Source organism: Oncorhynchus mykiss, chromosome 1, assembly GCF_013265735.2.
Source record: "Oncorhynchus mykiss isolate Arlee chromosome 1, USDA_OmykA_1.1, whole genome shotgun sequence".
Classification (NCBI taxonomy): domain Eukaryota; kingdom Metazoa; phylum Chordata; class Actinopteri; order Salmoniformes; family Salmonidae; genus Oncorhynchus; species Oncorhynchus mykiss.
The window spans coordinates 63,335,216-63,360,815 of record NC_048565.1 but is presented as its reverse complement, the minus strand read 5'-3'; the positions used below and the strand labels follow the sequence as shown (position 1 = coordinate 63,360,815).

Here is a 25,600-nt window from a genome sequence, read left to right as displayed (position 1 = left end):
AGGTCTGGGGTCCGCTCACCATCCAAGAATTCACAAAACGGGACAAACACCAAATTGAGACTGCATGAATAATTATCCTAAGCAAGCTGGTCCTGGGGCTCTGTTCACAAACAGAAACAGACCCCACAGAGCCCCAGGACCGCAACACAATTAGACCCAAACAAATAATGAGAAAACAAAAAAGATAATTACTTCACACATTGGGAAGAATTAACAAAACACTGAGCAAACTAGAATGCTATTTTTGGCCCTAAACAGAGAGTACACAGTGGCAGAATACCTGACCAATATGACTGACCCAAAATGAAAGAAAGCTTTGACTATGTACAGACTTAGTGAGCATAGCCTTGTCATTGAGAAAGGTCGCTGTAGGCAGACCTGGCTCTTAAGAGAAGACAGGCTATGTGCACACTGCCAACAAAATGAGGTTGGAACTGAGCTGCACTTCCTGACCTCTTGCCAAATGTATGACCATATTAGAGACACATGTTTCCTTTAGATTACACAGACCGACAAAGACTTAGAAAAGCAAGTCCAATTTTGATATTGTGTGAAATACCAGAGCGTGCAATCACGGCAGCAAGATTTATGACCTGTTGCCACAAGAAAAGGGCAACTAGTGAAGAACAAACACCATTGTAAATACATCCCATATTTATGTTTATTTATTTATCGCACATAATATGACATTTTAAATGTCTTTTGGAACTTTTGTGAGTGTAATATTTCTGTTCACTTTTTATTGTTTATTTCACTTTTGTGAAATATGTTTCGCATGCCAATAAAGCCCCTTGAATTGAATTGAACCTACGCAAGACACAAGGGGAGAGAGAGAAGTAATGACTGAAAAAGTGAGATTAGAGAGAGAGAGAGAGAGAGAATTAATGTGTGGCCCTGGGGAGGGGCTTCTGTCAGCTGATTGACAGCCACCTGGGGTGCTGTTGGGAAGATCATACTCATCCTCTTTTCCTGATCCTGACACTTCTTGGTTCCTAGTGCTTCCTCCTCCTACACCTTGTGGCTCCTCCCATGGCAGCATGGGCTGCTTCCTCTCACACTTCCTCTCAACCTGACGGATCTCCTACAGCAGTAGTTCTCAACTGGTTTTGCCTTGGGACCCAAATTGAACCAGGTTGAGGTTGTCTCAGTCGCAATCCAATATTTGCATTGCGTTTTTTTGTTGTTGCCAAAATACTATCTGGAAAATTATTTGTAATGCTATATTGGTCAGTAAATATACCAAGGAAACACCAGTCCCATCTTTTTCAATGTCCATTTTTACCATATTCTTGATGAAGAATGTCAAGCACACTGGTTTGAGACCACAAAATCAACCACATCTGCTAAATAGCACTGCTAATAACTCTATATTGGAAAAAAAAACTGATTGAAGAAAAAATAGGTTTATTATAAAAGTGTAAAATAAATAGGTTTGTAATCATTTCTACACACTTTTTCTACCTGCTTTGAGTCATTTAAGTTCAGACTGGAATATTTTTAATAAAATTATTATTATTATTTTATTTTTTTACTCAGACATTCATGGCCATTCAAAACCTCCCATGACCTACATTTGGGTCGTGACCCACCGGTTGAGAATAGCTGCCCTACAGTACGTCTGATGCTTTTACACAGGCCTGATGACAGGTACACATACACACACACTCACCCACCAGTTTTCTCTTATATGTTGAATGTTTGCAGAGATAATGTGCTTTTCATACTGTATACATTGAATTTACAGCAAATTAAACAGAATATTATCTCCACATTTTTAGCTGTGTTGCTCCCTGTATAGAAACCTCTCAGGTGATGACGTTTTGTCGTTCATTCATGATCTTTGATATTTCACCAGACCTCCCTGGTCTTAAACCCTACTGATGATCAAAGCCATAACAGCAGAATTGACATCTAAAAGCTCAACATCTCTCGGGATATTAGGATTTAGTTTAATTACCTGCATCTCACCTCCACAGCCACAGGTTAAACTGACATTTATTAGCACCAATAACACTGGTGAGTGATGTATGTTGAAGGAGAATAATGAGGGAATCATCAGCCAGGTGATTAGAGAGCTAATGCGGTGGAAAGGAACAGGAGAAGGGGAACCGAGCACCACTCCCAGTTGACGCGCGCGCGCGCGCGTGTGTGTGTGTGTGTCACATGAATATGCCTGCGTTCTTACATGCATGTCTGCAAGTGTGAGAGTGTGCATGTGTAGTCAGTCAGGGAGAAGTGAAACTCATTATGAAACAGATGTCTCCATAGGCTCCGAGTAAGCTCTGCTTTATAAGGCTTGGAGGAACTCATCATCACCAAGCCACCAACCTCCCACACACACAGCCCCAACTGGAAGTTTGGAATCGCATCAGCGGAAGAATCAGATACAATATGCTTCCATGCAATATCTCTCAAATGTATTCCCTAACTCTGACTATTCTTTAAAGGTGCTTTTTGATCACCTTGGACTGTCAGCACAACAGCCCTCACAGTGCACATAAAGACTATATTACACACTGGCAGCGAGTATTAAATACTGTCCGTGAGATTTATCGGGAAACTTCTTTTTTAATAATGTTTGTGAGAAGCGGCATTGTTGTTGTGCAGCTAAACATTACCGCACACAGTGCAATGGCAAGCTGCAGTATTACCCTCTATCACAGCCAGTCTGAAAACGTGTGCTATAAACACCCCCCCCCCCCCTTCCCCTGGTGTTGGCGTTGGCCACTAGCTGCCCAATGGCATGGAGAAAGATCCATCATTGTTGGTGAGAAGCGACACATCCACTGCCCATATCAGTGTGGCATGCCCAGCATAAGGGTCAGCCCTTTCCAGCCCTTGCGGGCACCTCAGCTGTTGTGCCTTCATCATGACATACCTGCAGATGCTTCTCATTTGCAGGTTAATGTATCTGATGGGGGCCAGAGTCAGTGCATTGGTATGTGAAGCAAGGCAGACCCACATAAAAAAAAGACTAAATACTATAGTATTCACTGTAGTGTTTTTGTGGACTACCACTGTTAATGTGGACTAAAGTACAAAAACACTACAATGAATACTGATACTGTAGTATTTACTGTAGTATAATCTATTATACTGTAGTATTTATAGTTAACTGGTATAAATAATATAGTAAAATAAAACTATAGTATATACTGTAGTAATTAATGTTGTGTTTTTGCAGACTGTACTATAATGTAGTATTTTTGCAGACAATACTGTAGCATTTAGTATAGCGTTCCTGTTTTATTATCTTTGAAATAGAAGTGGAAGCTTTCACCTTCAAGAAACCTACTGGAAAAATAATAACAGAGCAAATTTTCCATGACTGACAGACAGACAGACAGACAGACAGACAGACAGACAGACAGACAGACAGACAGACAGACAGACAGACAGACAGACAGACAGACAGACAGACAGATAGACAGACAGACAGACAGACAGACAGACAGACAGACAGACAGACAGGCAGACAGGCAGACAGACAGGCAGACAGGCAGACAGGCAGGCAGGCAGGCAGACAGACAGACAGACAGGCAGACAGGCAGGCAGGCAGGCAGGCAGGACTGGGGTCCGAATAAATTGTTCAGGCTTTCTCCTTTCATAAACTGAACTAAATGTTCAGAGCTTCTGCTCTTTTCTATAACCTGTAGGGAACACAATACTATATGGTATATACTTGGCATGTAGGTTTCTCCCTTAATGGTGGCATAAATTGCGATATGGGGAGGGGAATGGGCAGGGTATATGCAAGTAAGATCCTGTAGTATTTACTAGGATATATGCTTTGTGGCAGCAATAAAGGTGGAATAGCTTAACAAAGGCTGATTGTATATGTTGTTTTTCCTTACCGTGAATATCTTGTTGTGATTTTCCGTGGTTGTCCGTCTCAGACATGCGTATTGAGAAACGTTGGCAGCAGCAGTGGGTGGAGAACATTCTGTCACTGTGGATGAAGTATCCTGTATACAAAAACAAAAATACAGTAGATTTGAATTCATTGCAAAAAGTATCCGTGGGAGTCATATTCACCAGCAATCAAATGAAAAATCACAGTTGAAGAGATTCTGGATCATAGAAAATGTGCCAAAAGTGGGTTTCAAAAGTTATGTGAGTTCGTTCCACATCACCAGGGCAACAGTCTAATGACACTCATCACACAGTCTGGTGGTATCCAAATCCATTACTCCAGCTAACCTGTAACACATCAAGAATTCTGAAAACCCATAATCCAATTTGCCATTTGTAAATTGCATTTTCAGTCCGACAGAAGAAATTGCTCAATTGTAATATTTCAAAAGGATTACAGATGAAATGTTAATGTTCTCGTAGACAATTAGACATCTACAATGGAACATTGTGTCTGTGAAAATTACCCATGGTATTTTCAGGCAGTTTGGGTATACTGTGACACAGATGAGAATTGTAGGGAGGTCATGTCACCATGCCATGTTGACAGAGACTTTTAAAGAAGGAACAGGGGTGTTAAGACGAAGACAATGAAAAAGTGCTTGGCATCTCTCCAGGACTCCCACATTGAGAGGGTTAAATCAATCAAAATTGTAAAAAAAAAATCTAAAATCTGCAAAAAGATAATTCTCAGATAATTGGCTTTAAAGTTCCAAACCCTTATTGGTTTGAATGGTGTCAGCAATTTTTATATTGTACTCTTGAACTCAACAAAATTAAATTGGGGTATTTAGAGTACTATATACATTAGGTAGAGAACATTGAACAGAACAAGGCTATGTCAATAACTCAGGAACCTTTAAGTCCCAAGCTCTCAAAATGTTCATCAGTTCTTCCCTTACCAGAAGTCTCTAATGTTCTTAAAAAGTGTTGAAAAGCTCTGAATATATTTCATGGCACCAGATTTTCTGCCAATCGAAAGTGAAACGTACCTTTTCCTCTCTTACACAGATCAGAATAGAACATACTTAAAAAAAAAAAAAAAGTATGCACAGGGAGTTGGAGGTAGGCATGATACAATTGGGTTTAGTTATTATACAGGCCTATAATGTATCCAGCTCTAACAGACTTCCATGTTGTACACTCCCTTCTGCCCTTCTCTCCCCAAGGCTCACTTCCTGCTAAACTCAGAGAGGATCTATTGATTAAATGTCCACATTTAAAAGTCTGCTGAATTTATAAAGTTGGACACCTATGCTCCACGGTCTCGACCCTTTCACAGACCCTTTCACATCTGCTGCTAGTGGGAGAGGTGAGTGATGCTGGACCCCAGATGCCCGCTCCTCAGACTAGCTGTGAGTGTGTGTGTGTGGAATGAACACACCTCTCCGTCTGTGTGAATACAATTAACCTGAACAGACAGCCCCTGTCTGTATCTGTAGACACACACACAAGCATGCACAGGCCCGCCTGCTCGCCCGCACCCATAAAAGCAAGCGGGCAGGAACACAAGCACATACGCATGCACGCACCAGGCACGCTCGCATGCACATGTGTGTTCGTGCGTGCATGCCCGGTATGTACGTGCGTGCGTTCCTGACTGGTCTGTGTGTGTGTCTACACTGTCTGTTCAGGTTAATTGTATACACACAGACGGAGAGGTGTGTTCAGGCAGGTTAATTAATTCTTCACGGACTACCGATCAGGGTTAGGGGTCACAGAGGCCGCCACTCCTACGGGGGGCACTAGCCCTTCTTAAGAGAAGATTGATGACCGCCACCGCACAGGGACAACACATGTCTGTGTTCCCAGGCCTGACACATCTCTCTCCGATCCAGCAATCATTCCCACAATCTCTTGCACACTGCCTCCTCTCTCCTTGTTCTCACCAGCCTACCACCTATTACACATCCCATTCAACTTACGCAAAACAGCCTCTGTAGCCCATTGTATGCATGCTGGTAAGTAACCAATGGAAATAGTACATTTCAATGGGTTTTTAAAATGTGTATTTCTCCATAGTAGCAGCATTTAGGGTACAAGGTGGAATATTTCTGGTTGTAAAACACATAACGTTTTTAGAGTGGAAGGAAGAGCCTGAGGCAAATGTGTTAGCGAAGCCAGCTCTGCGAATATTGTGTCTCTTCACAAGGCTCTTAAATTAGATTTATAACTCATAAAAAACAATCTATTGGAAGTACGGCACACATAAATGCCACAGTCTATTGCCTTGTTGTATATAGAAAAGGGATACATCACAGGAGAAGCAGTAAAAGAGCCCTGTGGTTACCTTAGGAGAAAGGCTGATAAATGTCAACATTGCATCATTAGCTCAGCTGCTTAAATGACATAGGCAAAATACATCTATTGATGGGCCACATTTTAGCATGTCATATGGACTAGCACGAATGGGTGCTCAGGAATGGGAAATACGCATGTTCATATCTGTTGTATAACTCAGGCACACGCTTGTTGTCATAACTCTGCACAACGCTGTCAGAGAGCCATTCTTTTGAACACTGTTGTGCTAAGGTTGGTAGGAAGTGGACCTGGGTTCAAAAACCATCTGAAATATTTCAAATATTTTCAGCGTTTGGTTTAGCCTTTGCCAGATGGGCGGGGTTTGCACTTTTGGGACTTTTATATTGGTTGCACTGCGCCAGGCAATCTGAGTCAAGCCCAGCCCAGCTAAAGTATTTGAAGTGATTTCAAATGTTATTTGAACCCAGGGATGGTGGGAAGAAGGGAAGAACGTCTGTCTCTGTTTTCCCCACTGAGGGTAGAGAGATAGACTGTCCATCTAAACCAGGCAGCATATTTCTTTATTTTAGGCCCATATGTTGCGGAGGCTCCCACAGTGCCATCCAGGAGAAACAAATCTGTCTGTGTGTTGGTTAGCGGTGAGCGCCGAGCTGATGGGTCTATTTGGCACGCGAAAGCATTATGGGGGATCCTTCTGCTGCTGTCAAGCAAAACTGAAATGTGATAATGTGAGCGTAGGCTATAGAAAGGTAAATGTGTTCTCGTCTACAATTCCTCTCTGGTAGGTATATTTGACAGACACACACGCACGCACACGCACACACACAACACACACACACACACACACACACGTACGCGCACATGCACATGCACACACACAATAAAGCTCCCATTTGACAGATGTTAGCATTTAATATTGATATAGCATTGAACTTTGGATAAAGGATTTATCTTGTATTACTCATTTGCTGAGCATCAACAATAGATTTGACATACTGACTTGTCAAGTCTTGCCATATGGTAATTAGTATTGCAAATGTCGTTGAGAAAATGGACTCAGTATGTTCAAGGTCACATTGTATTGTTCGCCTGTCCTTGTCATATCTATGATTCTAGTGCCCATCATTCTTTCATGGACTTTACAGGCCATTCATCTCTATATCTGCAGTCTACCATAAATGAACATTTTTGTTCTGTTGCATATTTAAAATCATAACTGATTAGTTCCCCTTATTATGTTCATTAATAAAACCTCCCTTTACAGTTTACAGCACCATATACTGCTCAGTCCATGGCCATTGCACTCACACTCACACACACACACACACACACAAAAACAAGTACATCACGGCAGGTATAGTTAAACTCTAATTAATTTACTGATAATATAATAATACTATTCATATTTAACTCTGTGTGTGCGTGTGCGTGTGTGCGTGCATGTGTGTGTGTGTCCAACTTACACTTATCGAACGTACCTGGCCTACCAATTTTCTAGCCTCAATCATTGTGAGCTAGGTGACTAGTCTGAAAAAGACAGGAGGCCCATGGCCTTAACCAGTTCCAACACCTCCTGGTCATCCGAGCTCACCCGCTGCCTGCCCTGTAGAGATTCCACTACCTCATCCGCACACTGAACCCAAGCTGCTCTCTTCCACTGCTGGATGACTCATACGAGACTCTTGTCAAACTTGGCGATGCGCCTCATCTCCTTTGAGGAGGTGGGAAGCTGGTTGTAGAAGCAGGTGAGGAGCTGGTTGTAATAGTACAAGATCTGAGTTACTGTATCGGTCTGCACAGGCCTTCCCAGTGTTTTTACAACTGGATATCTCAGAGAGAGACTGGACCTCGCCTGCGCTGGTACATCACGCCAGGTAGAGGTAGCAGGCTGGAAAACATGAAGCCATGGCAAGATTTGAGGTTTTCTACTCAGATAATGAATAGGTTAACAGTGTAGATAGTGGGGTACAGTAGGTAGAGAGGCACTTACTGTGCACACCTGCCTCCCATCCCTGTAGCAGAGGATGCCTGAGAGAGTGGGCTTGGGGGTGTTGAGGTGGGATTCTGTGGGGAGGAGACTTTCAGGCCAGGAAAACACTGGTGTCCCTGTCCCCTCCACAGTATATACTGGTCAATTCGCTCAACGTAGATGGCTATTTTTGACAAATGGATAATCTCAGATAGCAGAAACAAGTCGCATGCCTGGTCTTGAGGTTGTTACCACAAAACTGAGTTCCAACCAATCAAACATTCCAAATTCTACATAATTTACTGTGTGTGCTTGTGTGATTTCATTCTGAATTGCCATGGCAATGTAGAGGCCTGACAATGGCCAGGGTGACAGGTAGCCGAGGGGTTAAGTCTTGAAGCGTGGAATCAGATTGGTCGGACCAGCGTTGAACAGACCTGAGCGACTGAGCTTCTTGTTTTAGTTTCTGTCTGTAGGCAGGGAGCAACAAAATGGAGTCATGGTCAGCTTTTCCGAAAGGAGGGCGGGGGAGGGCCGCCCATGGCAGCCATGGGGATTTGTAAGGGATAGTCATTATTTTCCATAGAACACATAGCCCCTCATTGATTATCCTTTTTTTTATTATTTTTTTTACCTTGGCTATAATTTAACACATTTGCCACTAGAAATGTGTTCAACATCCACTGAAGTAGCTAGCAAGTGGTAACCAAACAAACTACTTGTTTCTGATTGGCTTGAAGGGCCTTCTACAGCATGCATTATTTTCCTATAACTTACGGTATAATTCAATGACTATAGTTCATTCTTAGTTTGAGCTGCTTTTGAATGCAAAAGTCGAATTGAAAACATTATTGGCATTGTTAAATTCGATTTTCATAATGGCAAACTAGGACAGATTGTTGTGTTGTTAGCTACAGTACATTTGTAATGCCCTGGCCATAGAGAGGCTTTTACTCTCTATTTTGGTTAGGCCAGGGTGTCACTAGGGTAGGCATTCTAGTTTCTTTATTTCTATGTTTTCTGTTTCTATGGTTTGGCCGGGTATGGTTCTCAATCAGGGACAGCTGTCTATCGTTGTCTCTGATTGGGAAACACACTTAGATAGCCTGTTTTGTCACCTTAGTTGTGGGTAGTTGGCTGTGTTAGTGGCCTGCATAGCCCTAGTTCGTTTTTGTTGTGTTTTGTTTTTGTTGGCGACATTATCTGGTAAAAAGAAATATACGCTTACCACGCTGCACCTTGGTCCAGTCATTTTCCTGAAGACGATTGAGACAGAACTACTCATCACAAACGGATCCTGGCGGGAAAGGATCGCCTGCCGTGGGAGCAGGTGGAAGCAGCGAGGAAGGCGGAGGCAGCGAGTAAAAGTGCCCAGGATTACGCAGGGTCACGGCTGGCATGAAAGACCGGGAGTCCACTCCAAAAACATTTTGGGGGGTGGCACACGAAGAAATTGGCTGAGTCAGATTGGAGACCTGAGCCAACTCCTCGTGCTTACTGTAGGGAGCGTGGTATTGGTCAGGCACCGTGTTATGCGGTGGAGCCCACGGTGTCTACAGTGCGCACTCATAGCCCTGTGCACTATATTCCAGCTCCCCGCATCTGCCGGGCTAGAGTGGGCATCCAGCCAGGACGAAGGGTGCCGGCTCAGCGCATCTGGCATCCAGTGCGTCTCTACGGCCCAGGATATCCTGCGCCGGCTCTGCGCACTGTGTGCACAGCCTAGTGCTTCCTGTGCTAGTGCCCCACATTTGCCGGGCGAAATGAACCCTCCAGCCAGGACGGGTTGGGCCGGCTCTACGCTTGAGACCTCCAGTGCGCCTCCACGGCCCGGTGAGTTCTGTGCCTGCTCCCAGAACCAGGCCTCCTGTATGTCTCCCCAGCCTGGTGAGTCCTGTGCCATCTCCCAGAACCAGGCCTCCAGTAGGTCTCCTCAGCCTGGTGAGCCCTGTGGCAGCTCCACTCACCAGGCCTCCTGTACGTCTCCTCAGTCCAGTGATGATCCATGGCACAAAGCCTCCAGTGATGATCCATGGCACGAAGCCTCCAGTGATGATCCATGGCACGAAGCCTCCAGTGATGATCCATGGCACGAAGCCTCCAGTGATGATCCATGGCACAAAGCCTCCAGTGATGATCCATGGCATGAAGCCTCCAGTGATGATCCATAGCACGAAGCCTCGTTTTTCCAAAAAAGGGAAGTTTGCACTAAATTCACCAATTTAGTGTTGTTTTTCTTCTCAGCTGCATCCAATTCAGTATCAACTATCACAAGGTTGTAACCTCTTGTGTATAGATGCACTGGGTGTCCCAAGATTACATAGGCAATAATTACCTACCCGGGAATGCACACTCTTCAAATTTCCACAGAATTTTTTGCTAGCATTTGCCCCCAAAAAGCGTACCATCTGAGTTACAAAACCTATAACATATAGGTCCACCTGGCTTCCCGAGTAGTGCAACAGTCTATTGCACTGCATCGCAGTGCTAGAGGCGTCACTACAGACCTGGGTTCGATCCCAGAATGTATCACCACCGGCCGTGATCGGGAGTCCCATAGGGTGGCTCGCACAATTGGCCCAGCGTCGGAGGGTTTGGCCGGGGGGACTTTACTTGGCTCATCGAGCTCTAATGATTCCTTGTGGCGGTCCGGGCGCCTGCAGGCTGACCTCAGTAGTCAGGTGAACAGTGTTTCCTCTGACACATTGGTGCGGCTGGTTTCCGAGATAAGCGGGCGGGTATTAAGAAGCAAGGTTTGGCGGGTCATGTTTCGTGGGATGCATGACTTGACCTTCATCTCCCGAGCCCATTGGGGAGTTGCAGCAATGAGACAAGATAGAAATTTGGGAGAAGGGGGTAAAATGCAAAAATCTTTAAAAAACTCAAAATGATATAGGTCAACCTCACTGACTGGGGTCTACCATACTGGTGTCATCCTTAAGTGTGTGTCTTCCTCAACTGGGATGATAAACACACAAGTGCACCACAGAGTACATGCAAAATCTGCATAATTACTAGTGTTAAAGAATTTAGCTAGTTAAAATTAACTGTATCTTGAGGGGTACTTACAGTACTTAATATGTACTTACTGTAAATAGTACATTACCCATCGTGACAACCCTGGCCATTATTTTAATGCTTCCGGAAGCAGCATCCAAGTGGGAGGATAAATACACCAGTACACCACAGAGCACATGTAATATCTGCATAAGTACAATGTAATTACTAGGTGTTACAAGGCATTTTTCTAGTTAAAATGAAGTGTATCTTGAAGGGTATTTACTTGTAACTATTGTGTACCTACAAAGTATGTTATCCATCCTGACAAACTAATCGCCGGCTTCTAAAAGCACCATCCAAGTGAGAAAATAAACACACTAATACAACACAGAGTACGTATCTGCAATATCTGCATAAGTACAAGGATTTAGCTATTGAAATTGAAGTCTAATTTACCATTTTCCTATGACCTATTTCTATATAATTACTTACTACTCATGACCAAGTAAAAATACCTTCAAACAAAAGATGACCTTTTCCTTTAATCAACTTTATTACAATGTAAAAAGACCTTACATTTCTTACAAAATTTGAAGTATTTTTTTAGTTAGATTAATAAATTGGTTAATAATTAGATTAAACAAAGATATGCCTACTCAGTAACATAAAAAAAAACTATTCTAGTGGTGGTGAGTAGTAGTCTAGATGGTTAAAAAAAACTAGTTAGCTAGCTAGCATGCTAACTTATCCCAAAAAAATCTCAACAGATTGCACGGAAGGTCTATTCTGTAGATGGTAACTAGTTAGCTAGCTAGCCTAGTTGGTAGGCCTAACAAAAACACCAGAGAAGCTAACATTAACTAGCTAGAGTTAACTAACTAGCCAACACTAGGCTAGCTAGCTGCTAGTTAGCTACATCATTAACTACCTCGTAGTTTTTAACTACCTACTACCACGTATACATATTTATCAGATGTTATTGCGGTGTAGCAAAATGCTTGTGTTCCTAGCTCCAACAGTGCAATAGTATCTAACAATTCACAACATTACAAACAAATATACAATACCGTTCAAAAGTTTGGGGTCACTTAGAAATGTACTTGTTTTTTTCAAATTAAAGCACACTTTTTGGCCATTAAAATAACATCAAATTGATCAGAAATACAGTGTAGACATTGTTAATGTTGTAAATGACTATTGTAGTTGGAAACGGCAGATTTTTTTAATGGAATATCTACATAGGCGTACAGAGGCCATTATGAGCAACCATCACTCCTGTGTTCCAATGGCACGTTGTGTTAGCTAATCCAGGTTTATCATTTTAAAAGGCTAATTGATCATTAGAAAACCCTTTTGCAATTATGTTAGCACAGGTAAAAAAACTGTTGTTCTGATTAAAGAAACAATAAACCTGGCCTTCTTTAGACTAGGAGAGGAGTCTTGAGGCACCTTAGCAAGCAAGAGGACAATTACATTTGAGTGTCTAGTTTGAGAAACAGACAAGTCCTCAACTGGCAGCTTCATTAAATAGTACCTGCAAAACACCAGTCTCAACGTCAACAGTGAAGAGGCAACTCCGGGAGGATGGCCTTCTAGGCAGAGTTGCAAATAAAAAGCCATATCTCAGACTGGCCAATCAAAAGAAAAGATTAAGATGGGCAAAAGAACACAGACACTGGACAGAGGAACTCTGCCTAGAAGGCCAGCATCCGGGGTCGCCTCTTCACTGTTGACGTTGAGACTGGTGTTTTGCGGGTACTATTTAATGAAACTAGACACTCTAATGTACTTGTCCTCTTGCTCAGTTGTGCACCAGGGCTTCCCACTCCTCTTTCTATTCTGTTTATTCTGCTGATGCTCCAGTCTGTATGTTTTCAGAACTACAAAATACTATATCAGTATAACAGTATCTATACAGTATTTAAATTGTTTTCCAAAATAATCTCTCTATTGAACACACACATGTACACACGTGCAAACACACACACACATATAGCGGGGAAATGCCCACCGACACTCAAACTGACCACAGGTTCCCTCACCGGAATACAGTGCCTGGTCTCCACAGTGACAGGTCTCCCCTCTCTCATGCTGTCCGTGAACCAGGAGATGTCCAGCACCTGCAGTCTGGAGACATCCCTCAGACCACTCCCCCGTAGCCACGCCCACAATGCCCCGGCCTGGTTATCCTCTGCCACCACGTGGGTGACCTCATCACTGCACAGGGAACAAGAAGAAGGGGGTCACAGGTCAGTAAGTCTGCAGGTATAATGCATGATTATGTGGTTACAAGTGGCAGTATACATCGCCACTGTAGAAGAGGTCCAGTGGTTACATAGAGCTGAGGACCCGAGGACAACGTCAGGAATGGCGAGCCAACTCTAGCACCGACATCACCATCATCAAACCACCAACTCGGCTGTCAGCAGAATAGAGACCTTCACCAAGAGCAGAAAACATCCGTCCGAAGCTGTCAAGACTAGAATTACTTCTTTTTTTTAAAACAAACTTATCTTCTTTTTTCTTCTGTATACTGCAATTCAGCTTTAAGATGTACATTTGTACCAGACAGCCTAACTAATAATAAATAAATAATGTATATGTATTGTAAGGCTTGTCATAAGCGGTGGTGTAAAGTACTTCAGTAAAAATACTTTAAAGTACAATGTAAGTAGTATTTTAGGGTATCTGTACTCCTAAAGCAAATATATACTTTTACTCCTATACATTTTCCTTGACACCCAAAAGCACTCGTTACAATTCAAATGCTCTGGCAGGACAGCAATATGGTCCAATTCACGCACCTAGCAATATAACGTGTTGTCTTCCCTAACTGCCTCTGATCTGGTGGACTCACTTAACACAAATATTGCATTTGTAAATTATGTCTCAGTGTTGGAGTGTGCCACTGGCTGTCCATAAAAATGTTACTTTAAAAAACTGTACTGTCTGGTTTGCTTAACATAAGTAATTTTATGTACAGCATTTACTTTGAACTTTTACTAAAGTATGCCATTTGAGTACCCTGTCCACCACTGTACTTCAGTACATTTAAAACCAGATACTTTTAGACTTTTACTCAAGTAGTATTATACTGGGTGACTTTCGCTCATTTTTGATTAAGGTACTGTATCTTTACTTTTACTCAAGTGTGTCAAATTAGTACTTTTTCCATCACTGGTCATAAGCAGTATGACACCCTCATGATGTCTTATTATCACTTCTCTGGATCAAAGGTCCCACTGAAGTGTTTAAAATGTCTATATCTATATGGCTCTAAAATGTCCCCTTTGCTTGGAACTTGCCTTGATCTGTAGATTGTGAATCTGTCTGATTGTAACATCAGTGGTTCCTTTTATGTCATAGAATTTAGTTGGAGTAGAAAGAGAACAACTTCACTGTCTTTATTCCTATTGTTTTAGAGAAATATATAAAGGTTTCAGATCCAGTGTGAGTCTTAGAAGGGACTACTATAACGTGCCATATATGGACTAGCACTGACTGAACAACATGCACCACAGCCTCCTCAGCAGGACCTCTGAGCATCATTCAGATATTTATGACTGAAAATACGCCCCTAAGAGTGGAGATATGCATTCACATAGTGTATCATACAGATCCATAGGAATCCTCACAACAGACATGTCTGGTTTTCCCCCAAAAGGATACCCTCTCTGTTTAAGTACCATACCAATGAGCCAATCAGAGCGCCCGTGCGTGCATAATTATCCTCCCCATGCTCCTCCTTCTCCTCGCAGGTAAAACAGCATAACGGCTCCTTACGGCCCTCCCAGGACATCCCAACAGTCTAGCAGAATGTCGCTTCTGGAGCCTAATCGGCCAAATCAGCGGTGAGACTAATCCTCTGTCTGACTGCACTGTGTACTGGTTGGCTGGTTGGCCTGCCACTGAGACCAGGTTTAGAGAGGCTCCACAACAATAACAGCCCCAGAGTGAGGCTCATCAGATAACACAAACAGTATGAGTGGGTAGAGCATATGAGCATATTCAATGGCTTTGCTCAGGTTTGAATATGACTATACGATTACAAAAAAGGAAAGTAATAATTCTGCACACTGCCAACACCAACTTTAGATGTATATTGGGGTGAATTGAATCTTGATTTTTGCAGAAAAATAAATGGTATCACCCATCATCTTGGAAAAAGGAAAAAGAAAGTGTCCTTCAGACTGACAGCCTTGTTGATTCTAACAAGACAGGAAGTCCTTCACACGGCCGCAATCGAATGTTGATTGATGTAGACATCCAACCCTGTGGTTAAATTGATAGGTACTGAATTTAGCCATGGTGGGTTTGTTCTTATAAACACGGGGTAAAGAAAATGGTGCTCTCTCTCTCTCACACATGATCTTTTACACTCTGCCCTCCTTACAGAAACATAGCTCCTATAATCCAACCCTAACTTAGATATTTTTCCAACTTGTGTGAATGTAAAATGGCACAGCAGATGCAAATGAGCTAGCACGAAGCACTGCACCCGAAGAGAGTTCCAGGAACAGCGGGACCCTGAGCCCCAGTGCAGTGAGCAAGGATATGCTATATTCAACGGGGTTCAGACAGGGAGAGATGACGCTTGTGCTAAATGAAGTCTCTCTACACTGCCTCCCACTAGGAGAGCCAAGATCAAGATTACGGAAAGTGTGTATCGCATAACATAATAATCGAAACGCCATTAATTTTACACCAGCTAAAGACAAAATCACAGACTAGCTCGGCACAAAAAAAATCTGACAATAAGCTCACGATTCAGAAAACTTGATCATGTTGTTGTGTTGATCATGTTGTTGCATTTTAGAGTTGAAATTAGAAAGGTGAAACTAAACAGATGATAAATGAGGGTTTGTGCCTCTCGTCCACCTCACAAACAGCATTCACACCGAAACAATGTGTGTGCGCCTGCGTGCTTGTGTGTGTGTGTGTAACATTCAACAGAACGCATATCTTGTTTGTGAAAGGCTGAATTATTACATTTAATTTTTTTTTAGATCCTTTAGGATACAGTGCCTTGCTAAAGTATTCACCCCTCTTGGCATTTTTCCTATTTTGTTGCCTTACAACCTGGAATTCATTTTTTTTTTTTTTTGGGGGGGGGGGGGGGGGTTGTATCATTCGATTTACACAACATGCCTACCACTTTGAAGATGCAAAATATTTTTCATTGTGAAACAAACAAGAGATAAGACAAAAAAAACAGAAACCTTCAGCTTGTATAACTACCACCCCCCCCCCCCCCCCCCCCCCCCCAAAAGGCAAGACTTTTACCTTAAACCATCCGAGTGTTACTTAGGATCATTGTCCTGCTAGAAGGTGAACCTCTGTTGCAGTCTCAAATCTCTGGAAGACTGAAACAGGTTTCTCCTTAAGAATTTCCCTTTATTTAAAGCCATCCATCATTCCTTCAATTCTGACCAGTTTCTCAGTTGGTAGGGATCAATGAAAAACATGATGCTGCCACCACCATGCTTCACTGTGGGGATTGTGATCTCGGGGTGATGAGAGGTGTTGGGTTTGCGCCAAACATAGCATTTTCATTGATGGCCAAAAAAGCTCAATTTTAGTCTCATCTGACCAGTGAACCTCCTTCCATGTGTTTGGGGAGTCTCCCACATGCCTTTTAGCGAACACCAAAAGTGTGCTTACGCAATGGCGTTTTTCTGGCCACTCTTCTGTAAAGCCCAGACCTGTGGATTGTACGGCTTCAAGTGGTCCTATGGACAGATAACCCTGAAGCTCCACAGAGGAGTATCTTTGGTCTCTTTGTTGCCTCTCTGATTAATGCCCTCATTGCCTGGTCCATGAGTTTTGGTGGGCGGCCCTCTCTTGGCAGGTTTGTTGTGATGCCGTATTCTTTGCATTTTTTAATAATGGATTTAATGGTGCTTCGTGGGATGTTCAAAGTTTCTGATTTTTTTTTTATAACACAACCCTGATCTGTACTTCAAACCCCTGCTGTCTCTGGCTCCACACCCACCCCGCCCGGCCATCGAGATGTGTGAAAGTTATTGTATAACATTTCTGTATTTCTGTAAATTTTGTATTACCATATAATTTTTGTATGTTTTCTATAGTTGAAAATGACCAATTTGACCAATTTGAGCAGACTTGATAGAAACTATTGTGCAGTATTGCAGTGCTTCACTGGATCAATCTGAAACTTTGCACACACACTGCTGCTGTCTAGTGGTCAAAATCTAAATTGCGCCTAGCCTCCTATATTATATTATGGCCTTTATCTTGCATTTCAAAGATGATGGAACATCTTTTACCAGATCTATTCTCCCACATTAACCAAATGTTATATTCTCCTACATTAACTTCACATTTCCACTAACTTCAAAGTGTTTACTTTCAAATGGTATCAAGAATATGCATATACTTGCTTCAGGTCCTGAGCTACAGGCAGTTAGATTTGGGTACGTCACATTTTATTGTGTTACAAAGTGGGATTGAAATGTATTTGATTGTCATTTTTCTGTGAACAATATACATATAATAGTCTGTAATGTCAAAGTGGAAGAAAAATTAAGATATAATTGTTGTTGCAGAAATATTCAGCCCCTTTTGTTTAGGCAAGCCTAAATTAGTTCAGTAGTCAAATTTGGCTTAAGAAATAACATAAAAAGTTACATAGACTCACTTTGTGTGAAATAATAGGGCATGACATGATTATTAAACGAATAACCCTTCCTCTGTCCACCATACATATAACATCTGGAAGGTTCCTCAGTCAAATATTGAATTCCAAGCCCAGATTCAACTCCAAAGTCCAGAGAGCTTTTTGAAAGCCAACAAAAAAAGTGCAGTGATTGGTTAATGGGTAACAATAACCACAATAAGGTCAGACAATGAATATATTTTTAAGCATGCTCTAGTTCAGGGATCATCAACTAGATTCAGCCGTGGGTCAATTTTTTCTTGATGGGATGGTGTGGGGCTGGGACATAATAAAACAGCATTTTTACACAGCTAATTGACCGCAAGAAGCCTAAACGGTTATAATATTTGACTAAAACATAATCATCTCGAACCTTGATTACATTTGGGAACATTGTCCTGTGTAGGGTGCCGTCTTTTTGGATGGGATGCTAAAATGAGTGTCCTGACTCTCTGTGGTCATTCAAAATCCCATGCCACTTATTGTAAGAGTAGGGGGTATTCACCCTGGTGTCATGGCTAAATTCCCAACCTGGCTACATTCCATCAAGGCCGCCAAATCATCCCCCTCATTCCTAATTGGCATATATCACTTCTCACCTCTCCACCTGATAGCTGATATGTGTGGAGAGGTCTGGCGCAAAAATGGTCGCCGAGTATTATAGAGAATGATGTCCAACAATGAAAATTCAACAATTCTTTGTTCGTTTTTATAATTTTTCCCAGGAAACTTGGGAGGCCAAATAAAACCACTCCGAGCAGCAGGACAGGAATGAAACTGCCGTGATGTTATAATGAGGTCATTGTTGATTTTAAACATCTACAGAGTTAAATGGGAGAGATTTGAGGATGGATCAACAACATTGTAGTGACTTCACAATAATGACCTAAATGACAGAGTGAAAAGAAGAGCACAAATATACAAAATATTCCAAAACATGCAACAAGGAATTAAAGTAATACTGCAAAACAACATGGCAAAGGAATACACTTTTTGGCCTAAATGCAAAGTCCTATGTTCAGGGCTAGGAACATATCTGTATGTTCCTAGGTTTGGGGCAAATCTGAGTAACTGCCTCCTTATTTTCAAGTGATTCCAAGGTGGCTGCGTCATGGTATGGGTACACTTGACATCGGCAAGTACAGGATAAAAATAAACGGGATAGGGCTAAGCACAGTCAAAATCCTAGAGCCAATCCTGCTTCAGTCTGCTTTACACCAGACACCGGGAGAGGAATTCACCTTTCAGTATGTCAATAACCTAGAACACAAGGCCAAATCTACACTGGAGTTGCTTACCAATAAGACAGTGAATGTTCCTAAATGGCCAATTTACAATTCTGACTTAAATCTGCCTGAAATTCTATGGCCAGATGAAAAATGGCTGTCTAGCCATAATCCCAAAAATATTCTGGCATGGTTTAGATCTTGTCTGTCGGAAAGATATCAGTTTGTCTCTGTGGATGGTTTGTCCTCTGACAAAGCAACATGCATTTCGGTGTTCCGCAAGGCTCCGTTTTAAGACCACTATTGTTTTCACTATATATTTTACCTCTTCGTGATATCATTCGGAAACATGATGTTAACTTTCACTGCTTTGCGGACGACACACAGCTGTACATTTCGATGAAACATAGTGAAGCCCCAAAATTGCCCTCCCTGGAAGCTTGTGTTTGAGACATAAGGAAGGAGATGGCGGCAAATGTTATACTTTTAAACTCGGACAAAAGAGAGATGCTAGTTCTAGGTCCCAAGAAACAAAGAGATCTTCTGTTGAATCTGACAATTAATCTTGATGGTTGTACAGTCGTCTCAAATAAAACTGTGAAGGACCTCGGCGTTACTCTGGACCCTGATCTCTCTTTTGACAAACATATCAAGATTGTTTCACGGGCAGCTTTTTTCCATCTACAGCAACAACAACAAAGAAACGCCCCTTTTTCAGGACCCTGTCTTTCAAAGATAATTTGTAAAAATCCAAATAACTTCACAGATCTTCAGTGAAAAGGGTTTAAACACTGTTTCCAATGCTTGTTCAATGAACCACAAACAATTAATGAACATGCACCTGTGGAATGGTCATTAAGACACTAACAGCTTACGGACGGTAGGCAATTAAGGTCACAGTTATGAAAACTTAGGACACTAAAGAGGCCTTTCTACTGACTCTGGGAAAAACACCAAAAGAAAGATGCCCAGGGTCCCTGCTCATCTGCGTGAACGTGCCTTAGGCATGCTGCAAGGAGGCATGAGGACTGCAGATGTGGCCAGGGCAATAAACTGCAATGTCGTGCTGTGAGACGCCTAAGTTAGCGCTACAGGGAGACAGGATGGACAGCTGATCGTCTTCGCAGTGGCAGACCACGTGTAGCAACACCTGCACATCCGAACATCAGACCTGCAGGACAGGTACAGGATGGCAACAACAACTGCCCGAGTGAAACCTGGAATGCACAATCCCTCCATCAGTGCTCAGACTGTCCGCAATAGGCTGAGAGAGGCTGGACTGAGGGCTTGTAGGACTGTTGTAAGGCAGGTCCTCACCAGACATCCCCGGCAACAACGTCGCCTATGGGCACAAACCCATCGTCGCTGGACCAGACAGGACTGGCAAAAAGTGCTTTTCTCTGACGAGTCGCAGTTTTGTCTCACCAGAGGTGAAGGTCAGATTCGCGTTTATCGCCGAAGGAATGAGCATTACACTGAGGCCTGTACTCTGGAGCGGGATCGATTTGGATGTGGAGGATCCGTCATAGTCTGGGGCGGTGTGTCACAGCATCATCGGACTGAGCTTGCCTGCAATGACAGCAATCTCAATGCTGTGCTTTACAGGGAAGGCATCCTTCTCCCTCATGTGATACCCGTCCTGCTGTCTCACCCTGACATGACACTCCAGCATGACAATGCCACCAGCCATACTGTTCGTTCTGTGCATGATTTCCTGCAAGACAGGATGTATGTATGGCAAAAAATACATATAATCCAACTCATATTGCAACACAATGTTGACTGTTTTAACGATAAACCTTTAGCAAGCTTTATTAACATGAACTGGTAGTGTAGAACATTCTTAACAACTTATAACAGAACACATGAACTTGCATGACCATCCGTCTCGTGGGAGCACAAAAAGCACTAAGACAAAGCCAAGCCCCAACAAGCCACGCATCCAAGGCTTCAAATAGGCTGCCGCTGCTACAACATTTTGTCAAAAGGCTTGTTATTGTACTTAACAGATACCAAAAGCATACCAAAAGCCCTAACATGCATTTCAATTCATTTAAATGACTACAAAAATGATTACAAACATGATACATTATCGGTCATGAAGTGACTCCATGTTTTCATTTGTACATGACAAACAAACAAACTTGACGAGAGCATTGCAAACAACATCTAACAGGCAGATCTTAACGTGTACTGGGTTGCACCCGAAAATGAGTACCTTCTATATGATAAATAGAAATTATGCAGCGATAGTATATTTTTATTAAAAGCTTGTTTTATTAAATTAATTTCCCTTTAATATAGACCACATGGAGAATTCAATAATTCCGATGTTCAATATGAATAAAGACATATTCCGGGCATTCTCGGTGACAACTAAGAGGATTAGTAGTCACCAAAAGTCAGAAACATTAATTATAGTGTTCGATGTACTACAAAGTGTAAATAGATCAGTCTCATCCAAAACTGAGATTTGTAAGTGAGTTCATCGTGACTTATTGGAAGGTTGATCATGCCCACTTTCCCAGTCCCCACTAACATGAGAGAAGCAGCTGTGCTGATTGTGCTCTATCAGCTGTGCACACTCTATCCAATCATAGCAGCCAGAAACTCCAGAGAGTGAGATAGACTTGCCCAATACGCAGCGCCTCAGACTTGTTTACATAAGACAACACATCGCAATGTTATGCTGAAATAACCCTTTGCCCTAAGCCCTTTATGGAGTGGTCACTTGCTGATGTGTTTTTGATAGTGTCAATCACTCGAATCTGCCACTTTTGTGGTCAAAATGAGAATTGAGCTGATCAGAGCGCACTTGTATCACAACTGCAACTTGTGAATATTCCAAAACCCACTCGTTAGCATCTTGCTTGTCCCCCCCACGCGAACAATTTTGTAACATGATTACCTATTAGACACTGCCAGACAGACTCACACTCTAGTAATAGATAGTGAGAAAGTTGTAAAAAAAAACTAAATGGCATGTCGCCACTCGCCAGTGACTTCATTAGATGATTTTGGCCTGGCTGCACAATGTGCCTGCTAGCTACTACTTGCTATCTTCATTGACAAACACAGAGTTGGAACATAGCAGGCTAGCAAGTTATTTGGGGCACTGATAAACCGTGTTAGGCTTGTGCTTTATTTCAATAGTTTGACAGCTTGCAGATGATGAAGTTGTAGACATGTAATGTATCTCAGAAATCAGTCCTGAGTACACAGCCAGACTTTCCCGCAATTACTAGTTTTTCATGCACATTTTTTTACTTGAGAAATACTGCATCAAACAACTTAGCTAAATGTAAAATTGTGCAACTAAAACCTCTTCGGCAAAACGTCTAAATTAATTACAGGTTTCATGATTTCTTGACTATTTTAAGGAAGTGGCTATGTTGTTGCTACAGTGACTCAGGAGGGACAAACAACAGTACAGGGTACAATATGCAAACATAAAACAACCACATAAAACCACACCCCCAAGACAACTCTCGTTTAGCTTCAGTTATGGCCACTAGCATTTCTTCAAAGCAATCTTCAAAACTGCTTGAGGCGTTGCCTTCAACTAGCAGAGGATACTCTGCCACCAGTCGACTCAGCACACCAGCCCATTCAGCAACCCGCCCAGGTCAGCGATGCCCATTTGTCCCTCCCGGATAGACATGATGGCACCCCATCTCAATGCCGTGGCTTCCTACTACAGTGCTCCCTCTACTTTGCGCACCAGATGGGAGCCCCCATTACCAAGAGGTCCAAGGTTGCCACGGTTATTTCTCTGCTGACTGGGCGGGCGTTGGAATGGGCCACGGCCATCTGGGAGAAAGGAGAGGAGGAGCTGGATTCACATGAGGGGTTCAGAGGTGTCTTCAATCATCCACAGGAGGGCAGAGAGGGGTTGAGCGCCTACACCAACTACGGAAGGAGGACCAGACTGCTGCCGGGTACACGCTCACTTTCCGGATAGTAGCAGCATCCAGAGGATGGAATGAGACAGCACTTCGTACGCTATTCAGAAGAGGACTGCGCAAGGAGGTCCAAACGGAACTGACTTGTCGAGACGACAACCTCTCCTTGGACGTACTCATTGGATGGCTATCTGTCTACATAACCTACTTCGGGAGTGTCAGCACTCTCATCACTTTTCTCCTTCCCTCAGTGTACACTTTGGATTAGAGCCTGAACCCATGGAAGTAGGGGTCATTCTGGTCAAGGAGGTCACCAGCTCCAGCAGTGTCCGGTACGTCCCAACTCGAGATCCACGAGAACCGAGGGACTGTCACGTGATGTTCCACCTCCTTGGTCAAGTGTGAATATCCCCTCTTCATCACTTTACGGGGAACTTTATTGATCAGACCCTTGCCTCCTCTCTTAACATCACCTCACACCAGCACTCTTCTGCTTTCCCGGTTCAAGCCTTCGATAATCGGCCATTAGGTTCAGGGATCATCACACACATATCCAAACCACTCACCCTCAAAAGGGAGTCCATCCATCAGGAGAACATTCCCTTCTTCATCACCAGTGCACCAGCTCACAAGATCATCCTCGGCCTCCCTTGGCTTCAACGCCCTAATCCCACCATCTCATGGATGAGGATGAAAATCACGGACTGGGCACCCGAATCCCATCCCCTGTGGTTCCAAGTCAGTTGAGAGTCCTGTGGTTGCCCTTCAGCCCAACATCCCGGAGGTATACCAGGACCTGCGGGAGATATTGTTCAAGACCTGCGCCACCTGTCTCCCTCCTCATCGCCCCTGGGACTGTGCTACCGACCTGCTTGCAGGCTCTGAGCCCCCGCGCAGACGCATATACCCTCTGTCGGTGGCTGAAACCAAGGCCATGGAGTACATCCATGAGGCGCTCCAACAAGGTTTCATCGGCACGTCCACTTCTCCTGTGTCTGCAGGCTTCTTATTCATTGGTAGGGCAGCCAGCTCTAGGAATAATCTTGGTGGTTCAAAACTTCTTCCATTTAAGAATGATGGAGGCAACTGTGTTCTTGGGGACCTCTGAGCTCTACGGACAATTTCATTGACCTCATGGCTAGGTTTTTGCTCTGACGTGCACTGTCAACTGTGGGACCTTATGTAGACAGGTGTGTGCCTTTCCAAATCATGTCAATTGAATTTACCACAGGTGGACTTCAATCAAGTTGTAGAAACATCTCAAGGATGATCAATGGAAACAGGTTGCAACTGAGTTCAATTTCAAGTCTCATAGCAAAAGGTATGAATACTTGTGTAAATTATGTACATTTCTCTTTTTTTTGTATAAATTTGCAAAAATGTAAAAAAATATATTTTCGGTTTGTCATTATGGTTTATTGTGTGTAGATTGCCTAGGAGTTTTTCAAAATACATTTTAGATTAAGGCTGTAATGTAACAAAATGTGGAAAAAGTAAAGGGGTCTGAATACTTTCCGAAGGCACAGTATATTCATCTCTGGAATGCAGTTTAAAGTATTACATACATTTTAAAATGTATTTGAAATACATTTTACATGATGTTAAATATACTGAAAAAATACATAAACTCAATATGTAGAGTGTTGGTCCCATGTTTCATGAGCTGAAATAAAAAATCCCAGACATGTTCCATACGAACAAAAAGCTTATTTCTCTCAAATTTTGTGTTAAAATGTGTTTACATCCATGTTATTGAGCATTTCTCCTTTGCCAAAATAATCAATCCACATGACAGGTGGGGCATATCAAGAAGCTGATTAAACACCATGATCATTCCACAGGTGCACCTTGTGCTAGGGACAATAAAATGCCACTCTAAAATGTTCAGTTTTGTCATACAACAGAAAGTCACAGATGTTTTGCCAGAGAATTGAACGTTATTTTCTCTCCAATATCATTTTAGAGAAATTGGCATTACTTCCAACAAGCCTTACAAACGCAGACCACATGTAACCACGCCAGTCCAGGACCTCAACATCCGGCTTCTTCACCTGCGGGATCATCAGTGACCTGCCACCTGTACAGCTAACGACTCTGAGGAGTATTTCTGTCTGTAATAAAGCCCTTTTATGGGGAAAACTAATTCTGATTGACTGGGCCGGCTCCCCAGTGGGTGGACCTGGCTCACAAGTGGTTGGCCTACCACCCTCCCAGGCCCACCCATGGCTGCTCCCCTGCCCAGTCATGTGGAATCCATAGATTAAGGCCTAATGAATTCATTTCAATTGACTGATTTCCTTATGATCTGGAACTCAGTAAAATCGTTAAAATTGCTGCATGTTGTGTTTATATTTTTGTTCAGTATCTAAAAATGTATGGTTGCAGCTGATATCAAATAGTCTGCAAGGCAGAATGTCAGTTTGAGGCATGCGCGCACACGCGCACGCACGCAGACGCGCACGCACGCACACACGCACACGCGCACACGCACACACACACGCACACACACACACACGCACACACACACACACACACACACACAACTTCCTAGCTGTGGTTTGTTTCAAACAATTGTATCAGGCCAAGTGTAACCGTAGGAGCATTCAAGCTGTGTTTCTGGGAATGCTGCCATCAGCCCCAGCCTGGCTTGATG

General features: G+C 42.9%; 1 protein-coding gene across 3 annotated transcripts in view; it reads right to left on the bottom strand.

Annotated features, from left to right (window-relative positions):
* Positions 1–25,600, bottom strand: part of LOC110526770 (DNA nucleotidylexotransferase-like) — a 175,549-nt gene that overhangs the window by 138,635 nt on the left and 11,314 nt on the right. For all 3 annotated transcript variants that reach the window (XM_036982611.1, XM_021607961.2, XM_036982605.1), the window contains exons 2-3: positions 13,186–13,360; positions 3,855–3,965 (exon numbers count right to left, since the gene is read on the bottom strand). In XM_036982611.1, coding sequence (XP_036838506.1) covers positions 3,855–3,965; positions 13,186–13,360 — 286 coding nt within the window. The remainder of the gene's footprint in view (positions 1–3,854; positions 3,966–13,185; positions 13,361–25,600) is intronic.